We start from the raw sequence: 15,979 nt of genomic DNA on the forward strand, positions 1-15,979 counted from the left end.
CACCAGCGTATCTACACAATGGCAAATTTTAATGTTTTACTGGGACACTTGTCCTTATTATAATATCTAACTAACAGGCATCTGCCTTCGATGATAGAATAAAACATAAATTTCGTAGCTATGAATTATTTAAAGTTTCAAATTTAATTCATAATTGCAATAACTCTTTCTAACGAAAAAATTATTAATGTCATTTACCCCCACATTCCTGAAATTCTTTCTAAATAATCCAAGTATGCCCTTTGGTTTTCCTGTTCCTACTCGGCCGAAACCATAAATTGCGTTCAAACAGAATCAACTAATTGCAAAAGAACAAATTTCATAAATGAACGAATGCAATTTGAAAAAAATAAAGACGGTGAGCGGAGTTACTCATTAATTAATTAAATTAATCTCACACGCTAAACTATTATGTCCACCCTTCACATGTTTAGTCGAAATTTTAATGTTTTACTGGAACACTTGTCGTTATTATAATATCTAACTAACAGGCATCTGCCTTCGATGATAGAATAAAATATAAATTTCGTAGCTATGAATTATTTAAAGTTTCAAATTTAATTCATAATTGCAATAACTCTTTCCAACGAAAAAATTATTAATGTCATTTACCCCCACATTCCTGAAATTCTTTCTAAATAATCCGAGTATGCCCTTTGGTTTTCCTGTTCCTACTCGGTCGAAACCATAAATTGCGTTCAAACAGAATCAACTAATTGCAAAACAACAAATTTCATAAATAAACGAATGCAATTTGAGAAAAATAAAGATAGCGACGGGCGTTACCAATGTGGCCATTCCTCTACATCCGGTCGACGCCATCTCTCACCAGCGTATCTACACAATGGCACATACGATTCAAAACTTTTGTCGAAATTTTAATGTTTTACTGGGACACTTGTCCTTATTATAATATCTAACTAACAGGCATCTGCCTTCGATGATAGAATAAAACATAAATTTCGTAGCTATGAATTATTTAAAGTTTCAAATTTAATTCATAATTGCAATAATTCTTTCTAACGAAAAAATTATTAATGTCATTTACCCCCACATTCCTGAAATTCTTTCTAAATAATCCGAGTATGCCCTTTGGTTTTCCTGTTCCTACTCGGTCGAAACCATAAATTGCGTTCAAACAGAATCAACTAATTGCAAAACAACAAATTTCATAAATGAAAGAATGCAATTTGAGAAAAATAAAGACGGTGAGCGGTGTTACTCATTAATTAATTGAATTAATCTCACACGCTAAACTATTATGTCCACCCTTCACATGTTTAGTCGAAATTTTAATGTTTTACTGGAACACTTGTCGTTATTATAATATCTAACTAACAGGCATCTGCCTTCGATGATAGAATAAAGCAAATTTCGTAGCTATGAATTCTTTGAAGTTTCAAATTTAATTCATAATTGCAATAATTTTTTCTAACGAAATATGCCTATTATCTATCGTCTCGGTTTGTGCTATAACATTTACGTTATAAAGGGGATATTAAATAAGTTTCGTAAATTGACAGAGAAACAAACAGTTTATTATTGCAGTATTTATTCTTACATTCTATCATAATACTGTGTAACATACAAGAAATGCACTTTAATGAAACCTACAGAAGAGAATCTGAATACAGAAATATTATTTAATATCATATATGCCACATTTTCCTTAAATTGTTCATCTTGTACGCTGCCTTATATAAATAATGTGTGTATGCTCTTTAATCTTCTTGTTTCTACACAGGCGAAACCATAAATTGTATTTAAACATGAGCGATCCATAAAATAATTAATTCTAAGGTACTTTTAACAAATGTTAGTTGCTTCCTATCACTCACTGATGATTGCATTAAAATATTCACATTACATATAACTATTGATTTATTTTCCACTTTAAACAGTTGTGTCATGGACAAAGAAAAGAAAAAAATTTTTGTGTTACCTCTCTTTGGTCGTAAAAATTAGTAATTCTGCAGTAAAACGGCTTATACGATTAGACGACGAATATCTCTACCGCGTTCACTCGATGGATTCAAAATGGAGGACAATATAGAACAAAGGAATCAAAACGATAACGAAGTATTCGTACAACTTTGTTTCTCTAGTTGTACTGCTAATACTGGGTCTTTCGTTTTCTTAAAATATCGTTTTAAAATAACATTTTCGTGTCGAGTGTGGACATTATTCGGTACAAAACGCTAGAGATCTTCGTTTCTCTTCCTTTTTTTTGCGTCAGAATTCTAAAAATAAATATATCTGAATAATCAAAAACATTTTTCCAGTAAAGTATTACGTACAACAATGTTCGAATCATATTTCAATATTGTTATACTATAAAAAAGATATTAGTTTCAATATACCTTTGCACCCACCAAGAGTCACAATTAACGACAGAATAATTCCGACTAGATTACTTGTCATCTTTAACACATTCACTGCCAAGTTTATCATGGCAAGTGTACACTGTGATAGTTCCTTTGAATGTACTTTTACACAGTCAGTACAAAAGTAAAATTATGAAATATAAGGCAGCAGTGAATCTGTTAATAACGTGATAAGCGATCACTTTTTTTCATTCGTCCAGAATATTCTATGGCATTCGTTTATCCTTGAAAACAATGCTGTCCAAAATAAAGATACAATAACTTAAAAAACACGTTCCTCCTATTCGTCTCCTGTTACACCATATGGTATAGATTTTTAATATTATTACACTAAGCGAATATACAACAAGTACGTATTAACAAGAATAATTATCCTCTATTACAAACATTTAGCTTCTTTGTCCATTAGTAACAACCTTCACGAAAGACAAAGAAGTATTATGTAGTGTCTTCAATTTTGATGGACAGCATTGCTTTGATAGAATATCTTCTTTCCTTTTTAGAATCTATGTCTGTATATTTTTGTATATACAAACATATAGTATATTATATATATTTATATTTATATAAAGAACTGATAAATGTATCTTTTTTACGCATAAAATTGACGCAAATATACATATATCCTTGCATGCCTCCTTCGTATATCCTTATATTCAACAAGAATGCAATCACGGTTGTATGCCGTCTTCTGTGCTGCAGTTCGAACAATTCTAGAGCAAACACTTCCTCTTATCTTAATTTATTCGAGGACGACCAAGGAGCGGTTTTTATTTTCTTGTTTTTGTTTCGGATCTAAGAGTGTTCGCAATCTTGTATACACACTTGATGAAAGTTGGCCGAGCTCTTTCATATTGTAAGGCGTGATGAATCAATGAAGCCGTAATAACAGAATACCTATTTGTTCATTTTTTTTTTCTTTAAATGTTCGCCATTCCTGACATCATTGACGGTCTGAAATTCTCTTAACTTTTTCTGATCTCGTAGAAACGACTAAAATTACGCGTTACTAGATTATCAAGTTTCTCGGTTTTTCTCTCCGTAATTTAGCATATTATATTTTTCTTAGCGTTTTTTATTTTATTTTTTCAAACTACTCGCTCTTTCTTTCCTTTTCTTAATACCATTTTCTTTTCCTAATGGGCGTTCAGAACAAACGCATCAACAAATGAACTATTACAACAACAGGAAGTCTACCGTGCTGTAACTGCGTTTCCTCGCAACGATCACGTTAATTCCTATAACATCTTTAATGTTTTTTTTTTCTTAATATCGTCTCGATGCGCTTCACGTCCCTATGAGAGGATCATTTTTCGTTTTTTACGATTCGCTGGAAGAAATAAGTGCTTAGTACCATTGGTGATATCACGCAAATTATACCTATATTCGAATCCTCGTATTTGAACAATTTTCGACTCCAAGAATAAGTTTGGCAATATATTGAATACGAAATATTACGCGCTTTCAGAAAGACGAAGTACGACGGATTCGTATTTGTTTCACTACTCTGAGAACAATCATGAAAAATGCGAACATTTTCACACAAAGAAAACAATGAATTACATTTACATTGGAATCGAAATCATTTGAAAAATTTAACCCTTTGCCTGATATATTTAATTTATGAAGTCTTTTACTATGAAATACTAATGAATTTTTAATGTTTGTTACGTAAGATATATGTATGTATACATTACTGTATTATTAATATATAAATTAATTTGTTGAATATTCTAAATCTTTAGTTAGTAAATTGTCACAAGTTATTAAAACACAATAAATAACTATTATTTCTTCAATGAAACAGGTAATCTTTAATATGTTAGTAATTTCAATGATTTTCAGTAAAAGGGTTAAATGTACATGAAAAAGAGAGACAATTTCTTTTATAATTACTTGGTTGTTCAGCAAGTAATTACAAAAGCTGAATACACATATACAAAACACTAGCATAATAATTATGGAAACAGGTGTACGCAGATCTAACAAATATTTTGTAATCTTCACAAAACATTAGAACATGATACATAAATTAAGAAATCAATTCGTACAGTGTACACCATCACAGAAATTTTTAACGTTATTCTGTGCACTCACTTATTGATCGATACAAATCTCAGTACACGTTTCTCTAATGGAATCATTGTAGTTTAGACGAGATGTATAAGATTTGTTGATTCGAAGATCTCAGCACACATTAAGATTGATTGAAGGTACTGTGTTTTTTCCCGTTGTTTTAAATAGCCCAGGCTTAAATATGTACCACCATTAAAAGACGCATTTTTTAAAAATGATAAATATCTGAATCGTAAACTGTATTTACATCACACAGTTTCGTAAAAGCTTGCACAGTAAATTTTGTTGTCGTGCAGTGTGCAGTGTTCGACACTCATGCATACACTAACAAGTCTACGTTCGACATTAGAAAAGAAACTAAATTTATTACTATTAAAGTTAAAGAAAAAAAAACAAGAAACAAACAAACGATATTACCGTTTATATAGTGAACGGTATCACTTTTCATAAGAAACAATTAATCATTTTTCACGCATATTTCACAACATCAACAAAACAGAAACACATTAATATTACAGATAAATAATGAGACTAATGATATAAATTTGGTTTTCCTAAAATTAATCTTAATATCGTATTCGCTTCTCCATTTCGAAATAGAATTATTTTGGAACTTACATAGCGGAAGAAAAATATTTTTCGCGCATAAGATTAACCCATGACATGGAATCGTGACACGATCATCAATTTTTAAGTAGTACATTTCTCGAGAAATTGATGAAAGGTAATGGTAATGTTACGGCAACGACCGTGACATAGTCGCAGAAGTAATTACAGACTTGGCAATGCACACATGTGACTACACCAATAAAACATTCGCAAGTTTAGCTTTGTTTCTCTAACCAAACAGAACGATACGCAGATAAAATGTGGGAAAATAATTGTTTGACTCATCTTAGCAAAATTTAAGCTGCAATTCATTCACGTTACAAAGAAGAATGCAATATAGGAACTATCATGAAACGGATTGTATTGTTGTTGTTGTAATGTCCCTTTTTATTTCACGAACGATCTAATTAATAAATCGAAAAGAAGCGAAACGTGGCAAGCAATCGTTAGAAACCAAATAAACGATTTTTCTTCTTGTTTTTTCCTTTTCTTGATCGAATCCTTTCTTCGATTCGAATCGAGAGACGAAAATCACAAAATACAGAAGAAAGAAAAATAGGAAACCAGATTCGTGCAACTATTCCAACACCTACGAAAAGTAAACGCGAAATATCTGGTGAATTTCTCATCATGAAACACCGAAGATTAATTAATTCTCGATATGAAAAGAAAATGCACAATACGAACACGCACCCGTTATCGAACTATAACATAATAGTACCGTCCCCATACGGCACTACCAACGTAAAACATATTGTTATAATTAATAATGTACAAATAGTCTATCTGTAGTCTACATAGTATACGAACGTATCTGCGGCTGCTAAACCTGTGTATAAGTTGGCGAGATTCAGTCTTCACATATAAAGGAGAATAGTACTCTTCTTCATTTTTTTTTTGTTTAACATTATAATATGCACATTTATGTTTATAATAATAAAAATGTTTATGTACGCGATATCACAGCGTTCAGCATTAATCATTAAAAAGGTACTCATGTTCCCGAGGCTATGTTTAGTATCATCAACGATCGTACGGCACAGAAAACTCGACGACATTAATCGTTCATTCGTCGGCTTGTATTTGCGTGGAGAACATTGTGCCAATTATTGTTTCGTTGATCCTTTTTTTTTGTTTTCCTTTTTGTTGAGGGGAAAAAAACAATATATTAGTACGCAAACAGAAAAAAATTGCATGTTCGATCAACTAGCATAATCTGGATCGGAGTGCTTAATGCAAACGTGAAGATTTCACGAGAATATATCGAACCCTTTCGTCTTTGATTAACAGACGGAAGGCGCGTCACAGATATTTTTGAAAAACCACCCCTCACCCACCCACACCTTCGTTCGGCGTTTATCATCATCGTTGGTGATTGATTAAAAAAATATATACGGTTTATTAGAAATATATCCTAGACCGAGACGTTCGAGTTCATCAATATTGCAAGAGTTTATGGAACACTTTATGAAAGTTCCTTTTATGCTCTTCCATGTTTATAACAATAAAAGGAGCAAGATCTTTTCGAGGAATCTCTCGGTATTAACTAAAGATGACTGGATCTCGTTAGAAGTTACGTTAAAAGTACGATTCAATGGACGTTCCTTAACAACGCGTCGAAACGAAATTATAATACAAAAAAGAAAGAATGAATAATTGTCGTCGACTAGTAGGAAGAAAGTAATAGTTCGAAGATTCGATTTTGCTCCCTAGAAGTAAAATTATACCGCATGCCCTACCATGCGAAAAATACGCACCATTTTTGAACAGTCCCCGTGACACTGGACTTAGTACGAATACAAGTGAGTATAAGATTTCTAATTGTTCATTAAAGTAAATAATAAAAAAACAAGTACAAAAGAAAAATTAACAAAAATATTCATAGCTGAGCAGTACTGAAGTTTCACGGACTTCTTTGCTAGCAACAAACACGTAAGTATTAGAAGACTATATCTTAACAAACAGACATACAAAATAAAAAGAAACAGTTTCACGATAATTGAGAAAAAAAAGAAACACGAAGAACATCATGTTTACGCTTTTATATAATCGCGTAGGAGATGAAATTGTCGGACTACATAATGAAACGAAAAAGTACGACAAGATATTTATGAATAGAACGCTCAGAAATAATAGAAGTTTTCCAATCTTCCAATCCCTTTCTATCTGTTCTTTACCCTGACAATACACGAATTCACACGGCAAACGCAAAAAATAAAAGAATAAAAGGAATACTGATCTTTCGTTTTTTCCTAACAACTTTCGTTTCTCTTCCCTTAAAGTAGACAGCGAGCTCTCGCAGTACACGTCATTTAGGATCACATGATTTGTATACCATGTATAAAACTGATAAGATACGTTCCTTATTTTAATTGTGATGCGCGATAGGTAGATCTATAAATATGCTACATCTTACATATCACAGAGCTACGCGTACACCCACTATCAATTTTCAAAATGCAAGCTGCATTTCGCTAAAATGTTTGCTTTGTTCGGAAGAAACATAAAAACACAAAGTTTCTTACGTTACTGTCAATTGAAATGTAAAAGATATGAACCCTTTGCTGCCCAATGTTCGGTGTTTGTCCTGTGTCCACTTCGTTTGTACTTCGAGCCAAGTATAACATAAAAATTTCTAAGAAAGGTTGTAGAAAAGATATGCATATTCGAATTTCATTCAGTCATCGATTTTCATTCTCGCTTTCATCTCATCTTAATTTATGGAAACAAATGCAGCACAGCTGAAAGGGTTACAATTCTGAGGCTTTCTGAAACATTTAGAAGTCTACACTATTGGAATAGAGAACAGCCATGTTATAATATTGCTGTCCTTAGAGAATGTAAGATTCTGATAAGTTTTAAACCAGAGTTACGGAAGCGACTGTTCAGTCTCGAACAGAGTGTAATTCTCATCTGGTTGAACAAGTGTCTTGAACTTATAGCAGCCTTTCTGCTCTCCAACAACCCAACTACCTTCTTCGATTGACTCAGGAGATAGTGAAAGTTTAAAAACCTAGATTGAAAAAGAAAAAGAAATATTAATAAATAAAACACAACTTCAATTCATCTATTAAATTCTCACAGATCACAAAGTGTATCTAAAAGCCTCAGTAATTGGTAAATGCATGAAAGACACATCGCTTGCAATATAATGGAATTCCAAGATGTACAGTTGCACTAAGATAATGTCTGCTATTTGGAGTAGACTATATATTCTAACTTTACGACGAAACTATAATCTCTGAAAAAAAGAAATGTTAGTATCTTTCTGACCAATTGTGACGAAAAGATAGATTTAAAGAAAAATTCAAAGCGATAGATGATTTAATAGAGGGCGTACGCAATGTATGAGTATTCAGAATTGTCTAATACTCGTAGCATACGCTTCCTATTATTTATATCACTATTCATTCTGACAACGCAATGTGTTGCAGTCAGATCAACACAGTAGGAGCGTAAGCATTCACAATGTTCAAAAGGGCAAATACAAACAATATACCGCGAATGCCTAACTTCTGCTCGCGACCCCACCACAAACAACATTTTAAATGTATCCGATTTATCGGCTCAGCAAAAGAAGAATATAAAGACTACCACGTGGAAACCTAGAAACGAATCGACAGAGTTTTTTTCTCAATCTCTTTTATCGAGCAAAATCCGCTTGAAGTATGCGTGTGACGCGCGGTTTTTTGTGAATCAACCGGAAAATGGTATTGTGCACACGTACTGCTTCACAACATTTTCTACTGTGCGTAATTAAGTAACGAACTGTGAGACCGTTTCACGAAAGCGTTACGTATAATTATCACAATAATGTCGTTCGCAAACGAGTCCTTGCTCGAGTGTATATTTCGAGTCTTGCATTCTTCTCTGTTGGCTCTTTTTTTAGTTTCTTTGCTATTCGTTTGTTCGAGTAGTGACGTGTACAGAGTAATCTGGAGGCCCGCAAAAAATTCACTATGCGCTGTCGATAAACGATTTCGTGCCTTCTATCACGGCATGAATTTATATTTTCATTTTTCTAGCATCCTTCATATATCACATGAAATTTTCTCGAGGGTCGCTTCGTAATGGCCATAGCGATATACATATACAACACATGGATCGTTACCATATATATAAGTTAAAAACTCTTTCGTCACGCGTTTCTGTGTTCAATATACATACGTTCACGGCAGCGCATTACTTTTTATAGCTTGAACGTTACGATAGAAAAATGTCTCTCGGATAGTTTGAATCATTCCCTAAAAAATAGCAATAATTTCAGTGAGCACGAACTAAAAAACAGGTACAACTAAATTTTATTCGATTCGCGGCCAGCCTGGCGCGTGCACCTATACATTGTACACGGTCGCGCAAGGACAAGACCACTCAGTGGCCAATTGCATAAACATCAAACAACAATGTTTCTCTTACTTTTTTTTATCTTCGTATAATCATTCGTTGGTTTAACAACAAATTACTTTCGATATATATTATAAAAATAAGGTATCAAACTTTGCGCCGAGGTACACAGCCATTGTGACTACATGCTTAATTTAAGTTGTCCCCTAAAGCCCAAGTTTTCCTTTCTCTTACCCGTTACCGGTTTCAAACTTTGAATTTGTTCCAAAGACACCGGTGTCCAGGATAGATCTCGAAGTACTCACTTTTGTACGCTATATAATTATGCTGGGATTTATCGTTCATCAAAGTTCTTTAATTCTGATGAGATTTAACCATTTCACCCTCTATTATCAAAGAGACACAAAACACCCGGTCTCATTACAGAACAGAGGACACGATGTTTCTTTATATTTGTCGTGTGCTTTGTAAAAACGGGTGTACGGCTTAATTTTTATGCAAAAGGCCTTACATTTTGAAGAGCGTTGCCTGTACATACGTATATATATATATATGCAAAATATAAATAAATTATCAAATATGAAAACGTTAACCCACGCCCCTTCTATACGTTTCGTGCATTTCGGGAAAGCATTAAATGACGTTTACATAGTTTTATCGCAAGAAGATTAATTACTTTTCTTAAGGATATGACCATAGCTACAAGCCTATATTTGCTGGTCATATTCTACATCCAGTATTAATTATATCAATGTATCATTGCTAAATAACTACTACTACTTCAAAAAATTCGACTGGAATGTGCCTCGTGGATTACTGATTCGTAATAATTAATTTTTTCGATTTTTCTTTTTCCTTATTCTTTGGAACGTTTCGCAGTATTACTTCAATTTTTACATTCACCAATAAAGAATTATTATATTATTATTATATTCACCAATAAATTATTCGACTATACTATCTCTATGTTCTCTCTTTCTTTGAAATAAGCCCAAGTAATTTATTTCTCGTTATAAGTTTTAACCGGCACTATTCCAGAAAAAAAAATAATAAATGACAAAGAAAAGAAGAAAGATTATGGTACTTATATATTCAAAAGAGACCCAACCATCTACACAAATAGTAATATTTAGTGGGCCCAATATAAACAGGAAAATCCGACTTTTTACTTAGCCTGTACTCTTACCGATTTATACCTTGAAATGCGTCACTGCTGTACCGGTGTAGGCGGATAAGGATAAGTATACGGCGGCACAGCTTGGAATTGGCTGTATCCCATCGACTGGTATGCGCATGCCCCGGTATTCGGTGGTGGACGATTTGTCTGGAAAAACTTATTGTTTACAAGGCTCTGCATTCCTGAATCTGTGTGTCCACCAGCAGATGGCATCATGAACGGAGGTGGCATAGAATACACGCTTTGTCCTCCAGCTGTTTGATTAGTGCTGTATGCGTTCTGGCGATTATGGTAACGATTATTTTGGAAACCACCTGTTCTTCCATGGTATCTAGGTATATTTGCATTCTGATAGCCAGCTTGGTAACTATTGCTAGTTTGACAGCTGTTGGTATAAGTATTCGATTGTCGTTGATGTTGTTGCTGCTGATGCTGTTGGTGTTGTTGCTGCTGTGACTGTTGTTGGTGTTGCTGATAATTAGATTGGAAAGTATTCTGGCGGTTGGTCTGGTATGCATTTTGTTGGCGTACAACAGTCCTCTCTTGACTGTTACCATTATTATGTTGAGTACTTTGAACATGTTGAGCTTGCCAATTGTTTGAAATAGGGCTGCTATTGTTTCGCGGACTTCCAGTTGAACTACTATCCTTATTAGAGCGAGAGTGACTCCAACGTTGGCGGCCCTTGCCATATGCAGGTTTTATCGAGTTTGCTAAATCTGCCAGTTGAGGGTTTATCGTCTGACCAGCTTCTTCCAGAACAGAAATCAGTTCCTTCGCTTGTCTAGCGTTATTAGGCGTAAAGTAAGCATATGCTGTACCTGCACTTTGGCAACGTCCGGTTCTCCCTATTCTGTGAATATAATCCTCAGAACTGTTCGGATAATCAAAATTAATTACATACTTTACGTCTTCGACATCCAAGCCACGAGCAGCAACATCGGTAGCAACAAGGATCATTGTTTTTCCGTTTCTGAACTCGGATAACACGTAATCTCTTTCAGGTTGTGATTTGTCACCATGAATAGAGATAGCTGGCCAACCTTCTCGTTTAATAGCTTTGGTGATGTCGTCCACTTTCTTTTTCGTTTCAACAAAAATAATCATCTTGCTTCCTCTGTCTTTGCCAATTTCTCTCAATAGACCTGAAAGTTTAGTTTCTTTCTCGTGCTCTTGACAAATCTCTATGATCTGACGAATATTGTGATTGGCAGCCAATGTCAGAGAACCTATGTTAATTTGAATGTAATCTGAGAGGAAATCTTCAGCCAAAGCTTGCACTTCTTTGGGCCATGTCGCGGACCACATCAATACCTGTCTATCAGGTCTAATCTGTTCAATGATCTTTCGAATTTGCGGCTCGAATCCCATATCCAACATTCTATCTGCCTCATCCAATACAAGATATGTGCATCTGCGCAAGTTCGTGGTTCCCTTCTCGAGAAAATCGATCAGTCTACCGGGAGTTGCGATACATATCTCAACGCCGCGCTCTAAATCGCGAGCTTGAGGTCCTTTCGGGGAACCACCGAAAATGCAAGTGTTACGAATGCACGAGGAGGAACCAAAGTCCCTAGCAACGGATTGAATTTGCTGAGCTAACTCTCTTGTTGGGGCAAGTATTAAAACGATCGGCCCCTCTCCCCGGTTCAAACGTGGTTGATTATTAATGTGTACGGTTGCTGGTAAAATATACTGAAAAATATCCACAACAAAATTCTCTTAACATTTATCTAACTAAAAACATTTTGCCTTAATACCTTGTAGAAGGTGTGTATTTTAATCCTAAACAAAATAAAGTTCTATGCTTTCCTTTTTAATACTTATGTATTATTTCCTTAATGATTTATAGTACCAAATTAAAAATTTTAATTGATATATATACAGGATATCTCACTAACTCTGTTACAAGATGATATATTCGTTACTTTTAATGTATCAAAAAATACCAGAAACATTACAATACTCAAAAATGTGAAAGCAATAAATTGTTTGATTTGGAGGGACAAACATTATGTTAAACAACAATTTCTTTTCACGGTTACATTCAAATATTTTTTAATATACTCAAGATTTTTCATAAAAAAATTATTAATCTACTTATATTGAAAAACTATTAGTTTTGTAGTTATTTTAACTTGTGTTATATAACTGAATATTACAGTCAGCTCATAAATCTCATAAATACAAATACTATACTAATTGTTATGTACTCAATAAACAATGAAATGTCAAATACATTATTATAATTACTATCTTTTGAGACTGAAATATTTTAAAAATTTGTATATATAAATAAATTATATTAAAATACATACAGCTAGAGTTTTTCCAGATCCTGTCTGAGCAATTCCAACCAAGTCGCGTCCACTAAGTGCTATTGGCCAGCCCTGTGCCTGAATTGCTGTTGGTTCAGCAAAGCCCTGTTTTCTAATTTCTTCCATCACATAATCTGGGAAGTTACTTTCTTCGAACGCTTGAATTGGAGAAGGAGTATTGTTTCCTTTTACAGTGATTTCTTTACCAATGTGATATTTGGTAACTTCATCGGTTGATCTTTTTAAAACATTGATATGTGGAATATATAAATTCTTTGTGATCACTGGTAATTTAGCCAGATCCCATATAGGCTTCTTCAATGAATCTCCAGGAGTTCTTCTTTGGACTTGCTTCTTAAGTGACTTCTCTTTCTGTTGCTGCTGGCTGTTCCAATATGTTCCTCCTCCATTACGATTGCTAGAGTCTCTACTTCCCCTGGGTCTGTAACTAATTTTTTTTTAAATCATTTTCAAGTGATATTAACAGTCTTTTAACATATGTTGTATATTCGCTACATAATGAGTTTATAAACCATTGATATGGAATAATAAATGATATTTAACATGAAATATACAATGAACATACACTACTGTGCAGAAATATTTGGACATTTGGTGCAGTCCAACCAAAATACTGATATTTTCATTACATTTTCAAGATTATTGTGAAAGAATATTTTTCTGCTGTTAATTGTTACATCTTGCTACAGCTGAGATCAGATGTTGTGCTAAATTACAAAAGAAAACTAAACTTAACAAAAAAGGTGAAGTAAAGTAAATTAAAAAGAACACTAAGACAAAGGAATATACTTTCATTAATCAAGTTTCATATTTATCTCTAACAAATAAGTTACTATATATAAAGTCTATAACAATTTTCAGAACATGGTTGGAAACACATATTCCAATCATTTTAACATCTCAACATTGAACAGATACACTTAAGTCACTTAACTGAAGTATTTCCATAGAAGCAACTTTTTTTATTTATACTAAACACTTTAACTGTTATTCTTATCAATATCTACTAACTATATATGGCTAGCTGAGATAATATCATAAGTAAAAATTAGATTGAAGAGCTTCATTTGAAACATACTTCACATACTTTTAATAATTTAGAGGTGTTTAAAGGCTTATATATGATAGTGTAAGCATCAGCTTAAACTCAATTAAAACCCTTTAAAACATAATAACTTTCTGAGATTTTATATAATTTCAGATTTTCGGGAAGCTAGAGGGATTAATTTATTAGATGAAATGTACAAAAATTTTGAACAAGTTCCAACTGATCGAAACCGCGAAAAAAATAGTAAAGGCCGCTTTTTACAATCCTTTTATCTGAGTTTATAATGAAAATTTAAAATATACGTTTTATAGATCTATTTCAGCTATACACATGCTAAAAATTTCATCGAAATCGATTGATACAGAAACAAGCTATAGACACCAAAAGGTGTAAGAATATAGATTTATTACAGTTATAGAACGAAAGTCGTGAAAAATCGCGATCTTTAACCGTTTACGCTCATAGCAACATTACTCATTTCAATGAAATTTTCAACATGTATATAACTGAGAAGAATCTACAAAACGTACTGTTTAAATTTTCATTACAGAATCACATAAAAAATTTACAGAAAGCAAACTTTATTTGTTTCTTCGCGATTTCTACTGATTGCAACTATTTCAAAATTCTTTTTGGCACGTTATCTAGTAAACTAATCCTTATTTCTCCAAAAAATTCAAGTCGTTTGGTCCAATTCTTAAAATGTTATTTTGTTTTAAAAAGTGTGCTAATGTTAATGTGCTTCATTGTATAAAGCATATGTAACAAGATAGCAATCTGATATAAAAATCAATAAGATGGTGGCTTGATACAAGGATATCAGGTAATACATATTATTTCAAATATAATTTTTATTTTTTAATTTTACCATTGTCAGTATCTTTCCATTAGATAATGACAGCGCCATTTTATTTTTTATGTCGCATTTAATTTTATTAAAAAATAATACAATACATCTTTTACGTACGCAAATTCCGTTCTACCATGTTTCGGAATAATGAATTTTCATAAGATACGAGATTGTTAATTCGACTCATAATTAAGCGATTCGGCAAAAGCTGCGGTCGAGAATATCCACGAACAAAATGGTGAACACCAAGTCGCAAAAAAAAAATTTCTCCAGTTTCAACATTTCACAACGTATGGTATTGTCATATTGCACGTTTAAAAGGCAGAATTTAACGTAACGTACCTGGTACGATTGGAATAACTGTTGTTATACATTTCGGCAAAAGTTCGGAAGAATCTGCTGACACTACCAGTCCCGTAAGAACGATCTTCGATTTTTCGGGAACTATGTCAGTTGTACCAGTTATACCTGCGATAGAAAATAATTATACAAGAAGACTAATAAAACGAAAATATAAACGAATATGTTTATTTCGTAATAATCTCATGCCGAATGACAAAAGTATTCGAATGAAAAAAACTAAGAATATTCGGGCGAACTTACCCTGCAAGACCCGGCGAGCAGAGCGGTAATGGCTGACAGGCACTGGGAAGACGGAAACGAGCGACTGGGCAATGTTTCCGTTTCTCGTCATGCAGGTTCCACACACACATAGAAATGACGTCATTTCATTGGTTCATTCTTTTGTAAAATCGTGATGCTAACACGTTGCCCAATAGTAACGCGACAGAACAAATCAATAAATTCCAGTGTGATATATTTACCGAACTTAAAGGAACGTACTCATGAGAGTAACGACGTAAAGTGAAGTGAAAATTGAACTGAGTTGAAAACGGTCAAACGATTTCCATTGTATTAAAATTTGGTAATAATAAATTAAAAGTTTCATGCAAGCGTTAAAAAAGACCTTTTTATTCATAAGATAATATAATCAATGGATGATATTCATATTGTAATTCATATTGTAATAATACATATATATCTTTTATCGTAGTACAATTATTGAATTTCAACATTATATTCCATATTATTTTTGCCCATAAAAAACAATTAAATTGAGATGATACTAAATTAATAATCGAAGTCATAGTA

The 15,979-nt window shown here is 33.2% G+C and overlaps 1 protein-coding gene across 1 annotated transcript; it reads right to left on the reverse strand.

Moving 5' to 3' along the window:
- Positions 1-1,516: 1,516 nt before the first annotated feature.
- LOC117164123 (uncharacterized) lies at positions 1,517-15,536 on the reverse strand. The gene is made up of 4 exons (XM_033346970.2): positions 15,431-15,536; positions 15,170-15,295; positions 12,909-13,356; positions 1,517-12,285 (listed from the first exon to the last, which is right to left on the reverse strand). Exons 2-4 carry the CDS (start codon positions 15,199-15,201, stop codon positions 10,621-10,623), a joined length of 2,145 nt encoding a protein of 714 aa, XP_033202861.1. The 5' UTR covers positions 15,202-15,295; positions 15,431-15,536; the 3' UTR covers positions 1,517-10,620.
- Between the last annotated feature and the right edge of the window lie 443 nt (positions 15,537-15,979).

The sequence above is a fragment of the Bombus vancouverensis genome, chromosome 13 (genome assembly GCF_051014615.1).
Source record: "Bombus vancouverensis nearcticus chromosome 13, iyBomVanc1_principal, whole genome shotgun sequence".
Lineage (NCBI taxonomy): Eukaryota > Metazoa > Arthropoda > Insecta > Hymenoptera > Apidae > Bombus > Bombus vancouverensis.